The 16,509-nt window shown below is 43.6% G+C and overlaps 1 protein-coding gene across 2 annotated transcripts; it reads right to left on the bottom strand.

Annotated features, from left to right (window-relative positions):
- Positions 1-46: 46 nt before the first annotated feature.
- Positions 47-14,947, bottom strand: fanci (FA complementation group I; the record flags this gene model as incomplete). Of its 2 annotated transcripts, XM_083655026.1 has the most annotated exons (37): positions 47-156; positions 346-447; positions 616-711; positions 915-992; positions 1,843-1,902; positions 2,033-2,089; positions 2,190-2,374; positions 2,929-3,022; positions 3,162-3,227; positions 3,952-4,079; positions 4,177-4,228; positions 4,307-4,423; positions 4,794-4,870; positions 5,171-5,337; positions 5,810-5,989; positions 6,564-6,725; positions 6,849-6,970; positions 7,806-8,000; positions 8,129-8,230; positions 8,341-8,409; positions 8,650-8,772; positions 9,214-9,328; positions 9,506-9,576; positions 10,808-10,938; positions 11,062-11,149; positions 11,281-11,461; positions 11,598-11,734; positions 11,838-11,915; positions 12,030-12,162; positions 12,273-12,358; positions 12,500-12,623; positions 13,283-13,324; positions 13,517-13,574; positions 13,708-13,861; positions 14,270-14,400; positions 14,600-14,672; positions 14,855-14,947. In XM_083655026.1, 37 exons carry the CDS (start codon positions 14,945-14,947, stop codon positions 91-93), a joined length of 3,993 nt encoding a protein of 1,330 aa, XP_083511152.1. In that variant the 3' UTR covers positions 47-90. The 2 variants fall into 2 exon arrangements, with proteins under 2 accessions (XP_083511152.1, XP_083511151.1); XM_083655025.1 differs by lacking the exon at positions 47-156 and having other exon boundaries at positions 228-447.
- Between the last annotated feature and the right edge of the window lie 1,562 nt (positions 14,948-16,509).

Raw genomic sequence — 16,509 nt, 5'->3', positions numbered from 1 at the left:
AAGCTGAAAGTCAGGGAAGAACTTGGAGCACTTGCTTCCCAAAGTTCCCATCCCGCAGATGTGCGTATAAAGGAAAAGCAGCACTTCAGCTCACTGTTTTTTCTTCTTCTTCTTCTTGGGTTCCTGGGTCTCTTCTGCTCCTTGTGAGATTGTGGTCTGAAAGAGAAACAGCACTGAGATACTGAGATCCCACCCAGCCAAACTCCACTGGAGAAGAGATCATTCAGAGGAATGAAATGTTCAGGAACTCGACCTCGACGCAACCATGAATGGATAAGGTAAAGATAGTGATACATGTAGGAGACTTGCCGGGTTTGGAGCTGCCAGTTCTAAGAAGGCACTTACCTGCTGACTGTCATCCTGCTCCTGTAGGACTGCATCCAGAGTCGCAGTGTTGATGCGGAAATCTCTTGAGGTGCTGAGCTTCATGTACTGCATCAGATTCACCTGGACAACATACACACACACACACACACACATGTTCTCTGCTGAAATGACAATTTTATTTTTTCACAACATACCATTATAAAAGGCTTGTTTTTTTCTATTTTGAGAAGCATGTTTTTGTTGATGACCTAAACCAATACCTTACATACTGGACATACTGTACTGTACCTTTGATTTCTTTGAGAGTGCGATGAGGTATTTCTCATATTGTTCGATGCTGAAGATCAAGTTGGGAACGGCCTTTGTCTCACGCAGAAGTTTGGCCTTCCATGAGAAACGAGCAGAAATTATTTGAGTCGCTCAAAAAATGGACTAACTCATGCCCAAACTTTTTGTTGTTGTCTATTGTACTTGTTTACTTTCCCCAATATAATAAAAGATAAGGAACAGCAGAAAATTATGTATTATTTCATTGTAATCAAGCCTTTGAGAAGAACAATGTACTTATAGGAGGAAAATGTCCTTACAGAGACTGCGATGTTCGCATCATCCTTTTTCTTTTTCTTCTTCTTGTCATCTGAACCGCCACCACCAAATTCTCCACTCTGGGGGAGGAAACACATTTCAAAACATGACTACTAAAGGCAACCTCCTGAGAATTTTAATGATTTTCGAGAAGTCCATAACTGACAGCTCTTGATGAAGACCATCACACCACTTGTGCCGAACCAACATGCCGTAGTCATAATTGGAGGTCCTAATGGTTGGTTGTTTCTCCAAAAACCTCACAAAACCCACTAATTCCGCTACTTTCAGGTCTGACATTGTGCAACTTCCCTCTTTAACTACCCCTCTATACCCGCTAAACAACCATGGGAGGACCTTCTAGAGCTCAACCACAAACCGAGATCACTGATCTACAGTCAGCTCTTATTACTTGAAGAGTGTTCTGTGACCAAAACGTGGGAGGTGTGGGAGCAGGAGCTAGGAATATAATTCACAGAGGAAGGGTGGGGAGGAGCTATTGAAAGGGCCCATACAAGCTCCATCTGTGCCCGACTTGGACTCATACAGTTCAAAGTCCTGCACCTGAAATCCAACCAACCCCACGTGATACAAGCAGAGGCCAATCATTTTCTAAATAAGCACATTTGTGTAGCACAAATAACTTATCATTTCATTACAATGCAGGCAATAAAGTTCAATTCAATTAATTAAAGTTAATTAATTAAAAGGCAATTAAAGGCAATAAATTAGAATGGATATTGGATCATTGCCCAGCCCTAACTCTAGAAATCGGGGCACAAATCAGGAAATCGCCAAGAATTCTTCCAATCTTTCAAGCAATCTACAAATCAGATCCAGGGCTACTGTAGCAGCCACAGTTCTCTTTTTGACCTATGAAGACCTTCAATTGCAAATCCTTAAATGTTAAGAGTACTGTATGAGCGGTACCTGTGCGTATGTGATGAAGGAGTAGCACTGCGGCGTGAGGTGGGAGCCAGACAGTTTGACCTAGACAGATGGCACAGGAACACACAGCAAACACTCAGGTGAGCACACAGCAAACACTCAGGTGAGCACGCTGATGCCAAACATACTGGAAGATTCAGCCCAAAAAACAACAACAGGGTTTTAGACTCACCAGCTTCTCAAAGCGTGCTGGGAGCACAGCATGCTGGCTGGAACACAACTGGATGTACTGAAACGGCACGTGGGGCATCCATCACACCAGGGAAGTCAAATGAATGGTCTAAAATGATTTATTTTGAGATGGCAAAGAGTGTAGGAATAATACGCACATATTTGACCAGGGTGGTGAGGATGGTGTACGTGCGGCTCAGCGCCCTCAGCAGCGTGTCGGTGCAGGTGCCAGGCAGCAGGGCCGTCTGCACCAGCTCGTTCAGCGCCGTCAAGAGAGTCCCGAGCTGCAGCGTCACCGCCTTCTCCACTGGATCCTGCTGGCCTGCTGTCTGGGTGGTCTCGCCTACACACACACACACACACACACACACACACACACACACAAATACACACAGAACACCACAAATGACACCAGTACCATTTTCCCAGAGGGCCACATCCCTTCCTTCGTCTCCTTTCCACTCCCTACGCCAGAGATACTCAACTTGCTTTGCCCGGGGCCACTTTCGTAAAATTATAGGAGGCCAGGGGCCAGGTAGTAAACAAACATTAATATAACTTTTTCTGTAGCGGATTGTAGGTTTTTGGGGTGTCAGCCGGAGTTTAGTCTGACAATTTTGTGCACACAGATAGTTTAAGTTAGTTATGTTAAGTTAGTTAAGTACATACAGTATAAGTGCCTGGGTGGTGAGCAGACAGCGGTGTTTGACAATTTAGCTGGAGCTCAGTCAAACTTTATTTCACTTCACGTTAGTTTTCATTGGGAATTAGAAAATGGTCGGGAGGCCACTCTGCACCCTATCGCGGGCCACATCTGGCCCCCGGGCCGCAAGTTGAGTATCACTGCCCTACGCAGTCCATTCCAAGTTCTATCATCGGTGTAAATGGCTTCCATACCTGCGCTTGATTTTTCAAAGGGCTGGCTTTTCTTTTTGGCAATCAGCCAGTCCACTTCATCAAGCACTTTGTCAACCTGGGACAGCACCAGCAGCTGGGGAGGTTATAAAGTGATGTGGCTGGTTAGTATACCAGATGGGCAGATCCTAAGATATCCACGTCATCATGGCTATAGACCGCTTTGGTATTTGGCAAATCAGAAGCTTCCAATTGTTGTAAAAGCAACACTCAACTGCTGTTGTTGTCGCGGTCTTCATGTTGACACTGGCAAAGTGAGACTGTTTTTCCACCTCCACATCCTGTCCATAGAGAAAGAGACAATTACACGTCATACATGTCAGTGGCATGTTGATACTGGCAGTTTAATTCACTCTAGAGGATTGTAGTTCATCAGTGCGACTTGCTGTTAGGGCTGCAAAATGAAGGCCAAAATGATCATCCCGATTACTTCGCTCGATACCGCGATCACAATTATCAATCGCCACATAATCACCATTTGTCTCGATGATTTACTCAAATACAATGCATCGCTTTTTTCACGTTGTAAATGAACGTCTTAACTATTTTCTACAACAGATCCCTTTCTACAATGAAGTGAAATTAAACGTTCCAACATGGCCATATTCTGCATTTACTTTTACTATGAGAGAAAGGAAGTAGGGGAGAGAAAGGGATATATGATACACAATTTGTGCAGCCGTACTCGCTCTCATGTACAACCATTCTGCTTTAGCGGCGTTGTACCTATCGATGCCACATACTGCTTGGCAGTGCAAGGTTGTAACGTTAGTAATAGAGCTGGACAGTCACGTGACGTCTCTTGCCCCAGAAGAGAGTTTCCCATTCATTTTCTCCATCGACATTTTGAAAAATCCCTTTATAATGAGTTTTAAGGCTGGAACCAAGCCAACCGAATCATGAGTGACAACAAAACATCTCACTTGGAGCAAAAACAAAGAATAACAAGCGGTTGGGGGGGAGGTGATCGAATTTTCGATCTTCCCCCTGCTCTATTGTGTTTACCTGATCGATATCTCCCAGCTGGCTGTGGATGTCTTGGCAGAGTTCCAGCAAAAGGCTTACAGGACTCTTATAGAGGACATGCAGGCTGAAGAGAAGGGACAGCAGGCCCTTGGAGAAAGCAGAATCCTCTGAGAGAGAGAGAGGGGGGGGGCTTAAAAGTCAGAAACACACCTCGTCTGAAAATACTGCAATAAATCCAACTGTGTGCCTCAAGCTGTGACTCACCAAAACTGGTCTCCTTGCAGATTTTCACAGTCCAGGTGATCATCTGAATGAACTGATTAGATGCAGACACCTTAGTAGGACACCCACCACCTAACTTTGTCCCGTGAAACTACACTTTGAGCACACCCACCTGTTCGGAGGAGGGCTTTAGCTTGTGTGAGAGCACGCCCAAGATGCTGACCAAAAGCTGAGCCTCTTTGCTGTTGAATTCATCCTCTCCTCCACTCAGCTGTGTGAACAGCGCCCTCTGTAGACAAAATACAGACTTTTGTTTTTTTCGGAGACAGACGAGTGTGTGAGCTTCAAGCAAAGAAGTTGGATTTTCATGTAGGCGATTAGATGGGGTTGAGATAATCCACCCTTCACCACTAAAACACTACTGTGTCAAAAAAAAAAAGGCAGAAGGTAAAGTCAGTTTTCATAGAGATTTGACATATTGCATGACTCTTGGTATGGCATTTTAGTATTGGGGGGGCATAACATTTTAGCCCAGCATTGGCGCATATGAAGCATAAAAAACAAGAAGCACTGGATTAACAAGATTTTAACATATATACTGAAACCAGAAAGGGGTAGAAAACCTACAAACAAACCAATCACAAACACATTAGACGCACCTGAAACTGTCGAATGTAAAAGAAGGTCATCTCTGTGACACTGCCATTGTCTGGCACGGTATCGTTCCCCGAGATGTCTGGAAGAAACAACAAAATGTAATGATTTAGTAGTGTGGTCTTCACGTTGAAAATGGCAAAATAAGGCTGTTTTTCTACCACCACATCCTGGCCATACACAAAGAGATGAGCCATGAGGACGATACTGAGCAACACTGTAGGATTTAGTACATTGTATTCAAATGGAAAACCAGAGAAATGCGCTGCTTTCATAGGCCAAAATACAAAGCTTGTGTTTATGCATTGTATGAATACAAACTATTAGCTAAGATGGCACCTGTGTTTGAAAGAAAGGTTTTTCGTCTGTGTTTGACTCTAACCTATGGCAGAGAGAAGCTGGGCCGTCTTGTCTGGGTAGCGCTGCAGGCAGGTTGTGAAGATCCTGAGCAGGCCCTCCAGACACAGGTGAGACAGGCTGGAGCGCTTCTCCTTGCGCCCGACCTCCTCCACCACGCTGGGAATGTTGGTGTAACGCCACATCAGCACACTGGTGTCCACAGAGAAGGGTTGATGGGTCATGGGTCAAATGTTTCATTCCTTTGACTAAAATGTGACTTGGATTTTTTTTTTTTTTTTGCTTATTAGCAGCCTATCATAATGGATACATTGGACAATGAAGAACAAATTTGATAGCATCTCTTTTGTGAGGTCACCAAAAGGCTATATGCTTAGATTATAAGTATGCAACAATAATGATGCTAGTATACTATTTGATAGTATTCTTGAGTCCCAGTGTGACTCAAGAAAGGAAAATAGATGGGGTGATGCAACAAATAACTTTACTGGAATGTCCAAGTGAATTTATGATGTCAGAGAAATATGTCATAGAGAATCTGACCAAGCAATATGGCAAAGAACAATAACATGCATGCACACAAAATCTATCCAAATACTGACTTTTATGATCAAGACAAATTGTATGAGGTCATAGTCTATATAGACAGTAAAGGGCTTGTAACCTTGTCATGTCACAGAGGAAGTGGAAAGTCTTGTCTGTACTCTGTCCATCTGGGCCGTCCGTGTGTCCAGTCTCCTCCAGCTGCTGAATCTTCTGCAGGGCCACGCTGACTGCATAGCGCAGGAATTCTCCACTTGAGCGCAGCACTGAGAGAGCCTCCTCTCTGCTCTGAGTACAGTCTCTGAAATGGATCAAACAAACGAAAAACACATGTGTACCCTGTACCACATCTGACCTTTCCTACTATACACAATAATGATCAATAAGCAAAAACGGATGTTCTGCTTCATGTTTTCCTGACGCCGTTGATCGTTGCGACTAGAGTGCTGCTATAGCTATAGCAACTCAATGCTCATTTAATGCTATAGCTACAGCAACTCAATGCTAATTTAATGCTACAATCATGCCAGGACGCATCAAGTGGCAAGTCTGGATGCACAAAAATCTGGTTACACCTCACAATTAGATCTGATCAAATCAGATCAGATCTTCTAAACCTGATGTGGAAGTAGTCAAGCTCACATGGTGACTGGAACTGCATTTAGTCCATACACAATCCAGTGCATACAAGGAATGTTAAGACATGGAGATGGAGAATGGAAAAAGTAATGCATACACAGATTTTAATAAATACAACACGCCATTTTTAGGCAACGTGTGGACATAAAATAATGTGATCTCATAAAATCTTATATTTAAATTCAGATTGAAATGAGATAATCTATACAAACAGCCATTATACACATAGCATTTACCTGAAGAGCATGGTGAGGAGCGTTGAGACGAAGCCCATGGAGAGCAGACTGCGAGGTGTCTTGTGGGAGGGACCTCGACCCTTTCCAGATTTCTCCTTCAGGATCTCAGCCAGCTTGTGGTAGCGGTTGAACAGTTCCATGAGCTCTTCGAAGCGGCTTTTACTGCAAATGCCACATGCAAGTGAACGGTCATGTTCTCAAAAGGTAGAACACACCAACACTGGATGAAGATGTATGCAAGACAACACCCATATCATGCACCACAGGTAGGTGGTTACTTGTTACCTGTAGTTGGCTTTGATGTAGTTGTACTCGATAAGCACCTCATACACTCCCATGACCAGCACAGCATAGATATTATTCTTTACTCCCACACTGGACCCCGTGGAGAACTCTGCCGACTTGTCCTAATCAGCACACAGGGATGACTTAATTAAGACTACCGTATATTCCTAAACAACCAGCACGACAAAATTAAAAACTGGTACAGTAGCAGACTAGCAGGGCACACTGGCAGTTGACCATAATTACCAGAATAAATACCAGTAAATATTCCCCCATGCATTCTTATGGAGAGACAGTTATTCTACTTGGCTTCTATGGTAAATTAATATCCTTCACACTTCTCATAAGGACATCCCATATTATTCCCCACCCACAAATTAATTGTTTTAGGAAAATTATAGATTTGTGTTTCTCCTCTTTTCAGCCATGTAGACAAGCAGCTATGGGCAGAGAAAAGTGGGTGGATTAAAAGCCACACTGCCAACCGGGTAGTGTAGCAGTAGATTCCCTGCCTACCAACATGAGGGTCGCAGGTTCACGCCCCCGTGTTACCTCTGGCTTGGTCGGGCGTCCATACACGCACAGGCATTGGCTCTGCGGGTGGGAAGCCGGATTAAGGGTGTGTCCTGGTCACTGCACTAGCGCCTCCTCTGGTCGGTCGGGGCGCCTGTTCGGGGCGGAAGGGAACTGGTGGGAATAGCGTGATCCTCCCACGTGCTACGTCCTGCCGGTGAAGCTCCCTGCTGTCAGGTGAAAAGAAGCGGCTGACAACTGTGCATGGGTCGGAGGAAGCATGGTGCTAGTCTACGGCTCTCCCCAGATCGGTAGAGGGGGTGGGAATAATAATAATAATAAAGGCTCAGTGCCTTGCTCCACCAATCGCGTTGAAACCCATACAATGTGGTATATTGTGCATCAATTCTATGTGTCTGCCCAGTGCCCATGGATCATGCATACCAGCTCAAAGTCCTCCAGTTCACACTTGATCATGCGTCTCGTTACGCTCTCTAGGATAGTGTTGAGCTCAGACTGGTATCCCTCCTCCTCTTCGTCTTGCTCATCGTCGTCGCTCTCGCTAGCGTTGGGGTTGGCCGACAGGCGGGTGCTCTGAAGCCACAGCAGGCAGTGCACAGTGCAGCTCACCAGGTGGGCCTGAGGGGGAGCACACACTACTTAGCAGACGTCACCACAGCAGAAGCTCACCACCGGTACACACACGCACACACACACACGCACACGCACACACACACGCATATTATGCTGTAATTAACACGGTGTACCAGAGGCTCCTGGAGAAAGATTTGGTCTCCGTGAGCAGTGATGCATGGCTCCAACTTGACTGGGGGCAGGAGGTCTTGTTCAGGCTCGTAGTAGCGCCTCAGCTAGGGAACACAGACAGCTCAAGTACAGCTCTCCACGCATGAAGAGAACATGCCAAGCAGATCATTGCATATTATTTATAATTACACACAAGGACAGCACACAGCCATACCTGCGAGAGGAGGGTCTGCATAATGGAGCTCGCAAGTTGGGAGTTGCGACGGAGAACATCGTGGAAGCCCTAAAATAGACACGAATTTTCTTATTCAATATCAAAGTTTACCTTCCACGCCAAGAATAAAACAATTACATCTGCAAATCATTTGTTCCTGTGATTGTGATCACAGTACATCATAATACTATCATTTTAGCCGGATGCAGCCCTATGAATGTCACATAGTAATAGTCTCGCGCACACACACACACACACACACACACACACACACACACACACACACACAGTGTAGAATAGTAGTCTGACCTCATAGAGCATGAAGCGTACATCAGCCTGCTGGCCCAGGCAGCGGCGCAGGCTGCTGAGGATCTCCAGACAGAAAGCCTCGTTGGCAGCAGAGTTGTAACGGGAGTGAACGTCCACTTGGATCTGATCAGGGGTTTCAGAATCAGAATCAGAATCACTTTTATTGCCATAATATGCTAGCCAGGCTAACAATATGTAAGATTACATACGAGGAATTTGTCTCAGTGTCAGTATGCAGCGTAGCGCTCATGTCAATATTCAGAGATAAAGAAATAGGAAAAATAACTAAAAGACAATCACAACGTTGCAAGTGCAGTCCAAAATACAATATATACACAAGTGGAGGAGTGTTCAGTAGGCATTAAATATGAATTTAGATGAATTTACAGTCTGAGTTAAATAGGCGTTGCAAGGATACATAATGCACCATGGAATGCATTGTGGACATTTGCACATATTTTGACCATTTTGAAGATTTTAAAACCACTATTACAAGTACATGAACGCACACCCACAACACACACCCTTTCATGAACAGACCACATTCACACATCTCCACTGTACCTGGCTAGAAGAGATGGCCTGGCTACACTGGCTAGAGGCCAGGCTGCCCAACACTTTGAAGTTCTTTAGCAGTAACAGGAAGCCGGTCACCGCAGACTTCCTTCCGTCCAGTTGGCTAGTAGAGACATGTAGCGGGGAGATGGGTGTGAGAAATGTCATTCTTTGAGATGTTCACTTGCCTTTTCTTTCGGATCATTATAAGATATCCTCAAATGCATTAACCAAAGCGTTTTTCATCAACTGTGCCAACAGAGCTCATTAGATTAGGAGCAATGTCAAAGAACGTTCATACCTGGAGAACATGGCCTTGCGGAGAACTAGGATCAAAGCATCTTTCAACGACATGCTGACCTTCAGCAGGGGCTGTAGGTCAAAGACAGAAGAAGAAGACGTAGGGGTGGGTGAAAATATGGCGAAAATATCACTTTTTTTTCAGGCAGGAGCACGATGCACAATCTTATCACGTACTACATTAGGGCTCAGGGATATGGACAAAATCAAATATCACATTATTTTTCAGCAAAATACTGTAAGGATGTTATAAATACAAATATTGTAGGGATGACTATTGGTGATTTCACAAAATATTTACATGAGTTTTTGTTACATAATCATCAGTAATGTGGATATAATGACTAAGTGGGTAAAGGCAAATAATAGAACAGCTAGAACATTCTGGTAAGTTCAGAAAATGACATCACTTTGCTATATCACGATATCCAAAATCTAAGATGATATCTCATCATTATATCACAATATCGATATAATATTGACATATTGCCCAGTCCTAAGAAAAAGGCTTAAACAAAGGTAAGGCAAGGCAATTTTATTTATACCAGGGACCTTGCGCGCTCGATTCCTAGGGCGGAGAGATGCGCCATGGCTGCAGTTATGGAAATCACCCACGCCGCGGCCTCCCAAAATCGTGACTGACAGACAGACACTGCCCACCCACCTAGGCGCCATCGTGCAACTCATACTACATCACAATTGCTCGAATGACATCACTGATGACATTACAATTGCTCAAGTGACATCACCGACGACATCACAATCGTGACAGACATCGCCGCCCGCTTCTGGGAATGCTAACTAGGCCTAACCCAGATGGCTCTGGATGCTTCATAAGGCACAAGCAAGTCACCGAGGCCATTTAGTGCCTTGTAGACCAATAGAAGGATCTTAAAGCCGATCCTTTGACACACAGGAAGACAGTGGAGCGATTTGAGGACCCGTGTAATGTGTTCCTTTCTCTTGATGTTAGTTAGCACTCTGGCAGCGGCATTTTGGATGAGCTGTAACTGTTTGACCTGTGAAAACACCATTGCAATAATAGTCTGCTAAAAATAAACACATTGTTATTTTTCTGTATCTTGTTCAGATAAAAATCCCTTTATTCTCCCTTTATGTTTTTGAGATGATTTTGTAACTACTTTTATGTGGCTGTTAAAACTTTGGTCCGCGTCCATAACTACACCACAATTTCTAGCTTGATTTGTGGGTTGTAGTTTCATAGAGGTAAGGTAAGTGCTGACTTTTAATCGTTCTAAAGAAAGAGAGAAGCTTCTACATTGTGTTTCTGTGTGTTAGGTACCTGGACAGCTTTCAGCAGGCCCTGCACAGTGGCCAAGGGCAGGTATGACAGATGGTCAAACGTCTCCGTCACCTTAGACGACGACTCCAGGAGGATCATGGGAGCAGAGACCACAATGTCGGAGAAAAGCTCTAAAGACACAACAGAAAAATATCAAATCAAAGTGGAAACATAATTTTGCTACTTTCAAACTCAAATGAGTAGAAATTGTAGGGCACTTGACATCTGGGATGAGTCTCTAGAGGTTGTATTACCTACGAAATGACCGACAGGTGAGGCCGTCTTTGTGACCAATCGATTCAGGACTTGCTCTAGTATCTCTCCTCTGATAGGCTCATGTATCTGTTGTTTACAAAGAAGCAACCGGTCAACACATTGTCCACTGATAGAACAGGACATACGGAGTCAATATTGGAAATTTTAGATTCTGATAATTCTACAAAATAAAAACGTATAAACAAAAGTTGTTGTACCTTGAAGCCCTCCAAAAGGACCCGACCACCCAGCCTACATGCCTGCTGGGTCGGGGTCTTGGCTATAGTAGCAGACCCTTCCGAGGTCTTGCCAAACGGCCCAGGTTTGGGTCCAAACGTGTCCATGAGGAAGAAGCCGAGCTGGACCAGCCCCTGAGTCACATGATCCCAACCGAACACACTGCGTGGGTGGAAGCATATCCTTAGTTAAACTGTCACAGCATCTTGACGAGATAATACACAAAACCTATGTCAAAAAGATGAATTGTTTATGTGTCGGATGTTTGAAATAGACCAATAATTGCTTTACTGTTTACCTGTTCTTGACCGTGTCCAGGATCATCTGAGCCACGCTGCAGTGCTGAGGCAGGAGGTCCTGCAGGAACTTTGAGCCCTTCTGCTGCTGCCCATCCTTGATGCTCTTCACGATCGCCCCCTTCAGAAGGTCAAACACCTGCTCAAACCAGGGAGAGAGATGGAGTTCACAGAGCCGGAACAGTGAAATAAGAGAAATAAGACTCAAAAAGAAGAAGAATGAGTGGAGAGCGAGTTCGCACCTGCTCCTCGTAGCGCTGGATACGAGCCACCGACAGCAGCAGGGCAATGCTGAAAGGACACAGGTCTGCATACGATGTCTGCAGAATGCAATTCCAGATTTATAGTACGCTGCATGTCACCGCATGTGTATAGTATAGACATTTCTGCAGGTGCATACTTAATTTCATGAATGGAGATAAATCAACAGTAACCTTGAAGCTTTTAAGGAACTCTCTCCCGAGTTCGTGGTCGAGTCGAATGGCAAAGACAATGTGCAGGATGGTGGTGCCTTCCACGTGCCTCAACTGGTCCTGGGGAATCGTCTGAACCTCTAGATCCATGCTCCTGACAGAATTGGAATATAGGAAAAGAGATTTAGAGGGGGAATGGATGTGTGTTGGGTGAGTGGCACTGTCTCTTGATGAAAATTGAAATTAAATGTACGTCTCACTTACTCTCCATCTTTCTGTTCTTCTTCCTGGTGAAGGTCTTGTTCCTTAAAGTAAGCGATGATTCCATCCAGGACCTGTTTCTTACATCCCTAAGCAGACACAATGCATTGGGTTGTTCATTCACAAAAGAAATCACTTTCACATTTCACAGTTTCACATGATGTGAAACAGTAATTGCGCGGCAGGTGCACACACACTCGCAACACATTTGGAAACGCACATACACACACCTTGGCAGATAAAAGCAGCAGCTGGTAGACCAGTGGCGGGATCTCCTGCAGTTCCAGTTTGAGGAACATCCTCAGGATCTTCTCCACCAGGAACTGCAGCTCCTCTGGTGATAGAGGCACATCCCTGGAGTGAGGCAGACACAAGAAGCCCTTCATTTAGGGAAGCTGTGATTTCAATGAAAACTGATGACAGATTTGATGGGCATTGAGATTTCGAGGGGCAGCACAGAGAGCAAATAATGGGGGTGATGATAATAATAAAAGTGATGATGATTTAAAAAGAGAAATGATGAGACTACGGTAACAGAACTCTCAGGGAAAGTGAATGATAAATGACAAAACTGAATGAAACATGACAGCCTGATAAGAGTTGTTATACCATCAGGAAGGAGGTACAGGGTACCGCATTTGCGGACTTTTTACTCTTGCAGACTTTTTTACTCTCTTTTTCTGGCATGGCGCCTGGCTTTGCCGTCTTGTTGTTCAATGAGAAGAACACCAACAATAATGACGACTGAGCTCATGATGGGTCCTTGTTGTTGCTATGAGGTTGTTTTTTCAACCGGTTTGTCCACTTGCACTCGCACTTTGTAGTATTTAATCATTTTTCACTAGGGATGTTGATGTGAAGCCCTTTGTGATCAAATATTTGTCATAATCGTAATGTCTTTTTTGTGGTTGTATGTACAGTATGTGTATTGTATTTTGTCTGAGTGCTGCCACAGATGCTAAATGAATTTCCAAAAGGACAAATAAACAAAACTAACTAGTCAAAGATCTTACCTGAACATGGTTGTGAGGTGGATCACACACTGTGGATCCCATCTGCGTGAAAATATTGTTAATACAAATTATTCTGTACAGTCAACCTCAATCAGTCAAACTCCATGAAAAGCTTCCTTTAAAATCAATATTTCTCCAATACACTTATCCGTATTCTTTTGATAAAGAAAACATTTCAAAAGTGTTCACAATAAAAAGCATGATGTTGGAAATTCTGATATATAACATTCTCACCTGCTGGAGCAGAGGCTGTTGATCAGCTGTTTCTTGTATTCCTCACCACTGAGTTCTCCTGAATTTATGATAACGAAATCAGCTATTATGATTTGAAACCGATTCATTGTCTCTTAAACTGTAGTGTAGATAATACCACAAGAAAAATGAGAGTAAAAATAACATTACCACGGCAAGCTATTTGTAGTTACCTTTGCCATAAGACAAGGCTTCACAGGCTGCAAGGGCAGTAAGCACAGTGGGAAACAGTTCCAAGGACTTTCCACTGCCCATCTTTCCTGCCTTGATGGCTTCAACAAAAAGAGATGCCAGTTGTGCCAGAGAGGGTCCGGTCAAAGTATGGGTCTATAATAAGAACAATAAAAAGGGATAACGGGAGTTAAAAACAATTTCAGTTGTGTCCCACCAGATCAAGACATACTGTAAGTCAAGTCAAGTTTATTTGTATAGCACATTTCATACACAGAGGCAATTCAAAGTGCTTCACATACAAGAAGAACAATGTCTAAAAGAAACAAGATGTCAGACACAAATACTGTATACACAGAACTGACAGAAGTCCAATGAAACAGCTTCTGAAAATCAGTACCTGAAGAGGAAAAAATCCTTATGGACAGAGATCAGATGGCCCCATTGGAATTGTGCGTGTCTCCAAAATCTCAAATTTTATTGTAATTAGTCATCATTCTGTAATATTTTGTAATATTTAATATTAAATTCTAATATTTTCATAGCTTAATACGTCATTTTCACCTCCAGCATCAGTAGTCCGATGACATCAGCTGCCACCTCAGGCTGGAGGTCCCCGGACTCACAAAGAGGGATGCAGTGTTGATACAGGAGCAGTCTGCGCTTTGAGCCCTCAGTTGCACTGGGTGGAGAGCCTACAGAAGTACAGTACAGACACTCAAATACACAGACTGACTGACATCCATTGCCTATGTGTGACATAAAAACCAATACTGATCTTAGCTGCAGTGGCTGATCCGCTGTGAGATATGATGTTGTTAAAGCTGGACACTGGTGTAATAATGTGGTGTATTTAACCCAGGATATTTAGCAGTATGCCACAATCTAACGTACCTTTAAATATGCCTTTGATCATGGCACCGATGTTCTTGCCCTTCAGTGCGCTGTTGGTGATCGCATTCATCAACTAGGAGGCGAGAAAGCAGAATTGGTTGTCTATTAAGGCATTAGACAAGAATTTCAGAGAGTGGCCAATGCTATTAATGTTAGATAGCATGAGCTGTCTACATAGGAATCAGGCGTATTTCATGATTAAGTTACTGATGGAGGTAAGCCCGTGTTGGGCTAAGTTAACACAAGGTAACATACCTTATCATCTGTTAGTGAAGACAAGTACTTCTGAAGCTCGGCAGTACTGTCTCCATCTGACAGAGAGACAATCTTCTCTATTTCCGCCTTCATGCTCAACCACGGGCAGCTATGCAAATGCTGGAAATAGCAATAGGGGGAACGCCTAGTATGAACTTACTAGAGTGAATTGTAGCTAGCTACTGTTTCTTTTACGTTCTTCTACTATTACCCATATTGCTACAGAAGCTAAGCCGCGAATAACAATGTGATTTACCTTTATGTCGATGGTTTAGCTAACTTTAAAGCTAGTCATTCAATTGTGTAAGGTACGACGGATGAAAACGCTTTCATAATGTTAACAAAGTTCCCGCCGCCAGCAAAGAGCAAACACTTCCTTCCTTCCTGTTGGCAGTGTCATATGGTTGCCAAGTCCGGTACAAAATATCCCTCAATCACGGTTGAAGCACATCCATGGGTTTAAGAAATAGCGTTAGCATTTTAAAAAGTCAAAAGAAAATGCAGTTGTAACTTGGACAATCATATTAGCGGAATAATGTTGGCTACCTATTGTGTGTCAGTAAATGATTGAATAACAGCTGTGTGACTGTCAGTCGAAAAATAGGCATGTATTAGAAAAAGGGGGTTTCGACAAACCTGTCAACCCAGTTTATTGTTTACAAGGCTCTGTCTCTTGTGCGTGTGCATGTGTGTGCCTATCTGTCTCTTGTGTGTGTGTGTGTGTGTGTGTGTGTGTGTGTGTGTGTGTGTGTGTGTGTGTGTGTGTGTGTGTGTGTGTGTGTGTGTGTGTGTGTGTGTGTGTGTGTGTCAGAGGAGGTTTTTCCAGTGAGGCATAGGAGGATGGTCCTCCTCTATTAGATTGGGGATTTTATATAAAAAAAATAAAAAATAAAAATAAAATCATTTTTCATTTTTCATTTTTTTTTATAATAAAATATCAATCAAATGTGTTTTTCTTATCTGCAGTCTGCAGACGCTCATTTTTTCATTCATTATAGCTCCATGCAGACGAGTGACTCTGGCCCTGGTCCCACCTTGGAGTAGGAGATTAAAAAAACATTCGCCCTGTGGCGTGGGCGTTTATTTATTTGGGAATTTATCTAATGAAAAAATAAGATTGGTTGAAAAAGACAGACAGACACAGAGAACACGTGAGATTGATGTGTTTTTACTGTTTTCCCACCAATCAGGTTGAGCTGGAAGTCAGCCCTCCCTTACCCTGGTTAAACCAGGTGAAACCTAATTGGTTGTGTGTTGGATAGATTGCTTGACATTGATTGACATTCTGTATTGTCCAATGCTGAATACGTCTGAAAATCTTGTTGAATCTAGCTCCGTTGTCAGTAGGAACTAGGAAATGATGACCTCCACGCTGTGACAACCTGACAGATTAATAGATAGATTTACAGACAGTAGTAGCACCTATACTTTCCCCTTTCCCTATGTTTTTTTTTATTATCAAACAGTAAGTTAGCTCACAAGCCGTTGCATGAGCGCCCGGAACACGATTTCCTGCAACGAGTTTAGAGAGACTGCAGCGGGGTTCACGGAGGCTCCCGATGTAGCAAACACTGGGATACTGCTGCAACCTCATCGGCTGCACGGCGCACCGACTACAGACAGCTGTGACAGCATTGGATATGCAAGTAAGTCAA

Source organism: Poromitra crassiceps, assembly GCF_964638095.1.
Source record: "Poromitra crassiceps genome assembly, chromosome: 18".
NCBI lineage: Eukaryota > Metazoa > Chordata > Actinopteri > Beryciformes > Melamphaidae > Poromitra > Poromitra crassiceps.
The sequence above is the reverse complement of the archived record's forward strand: the minus strand, read 5'-3'. Positions and strand labels throughout refer to the sequence as shown.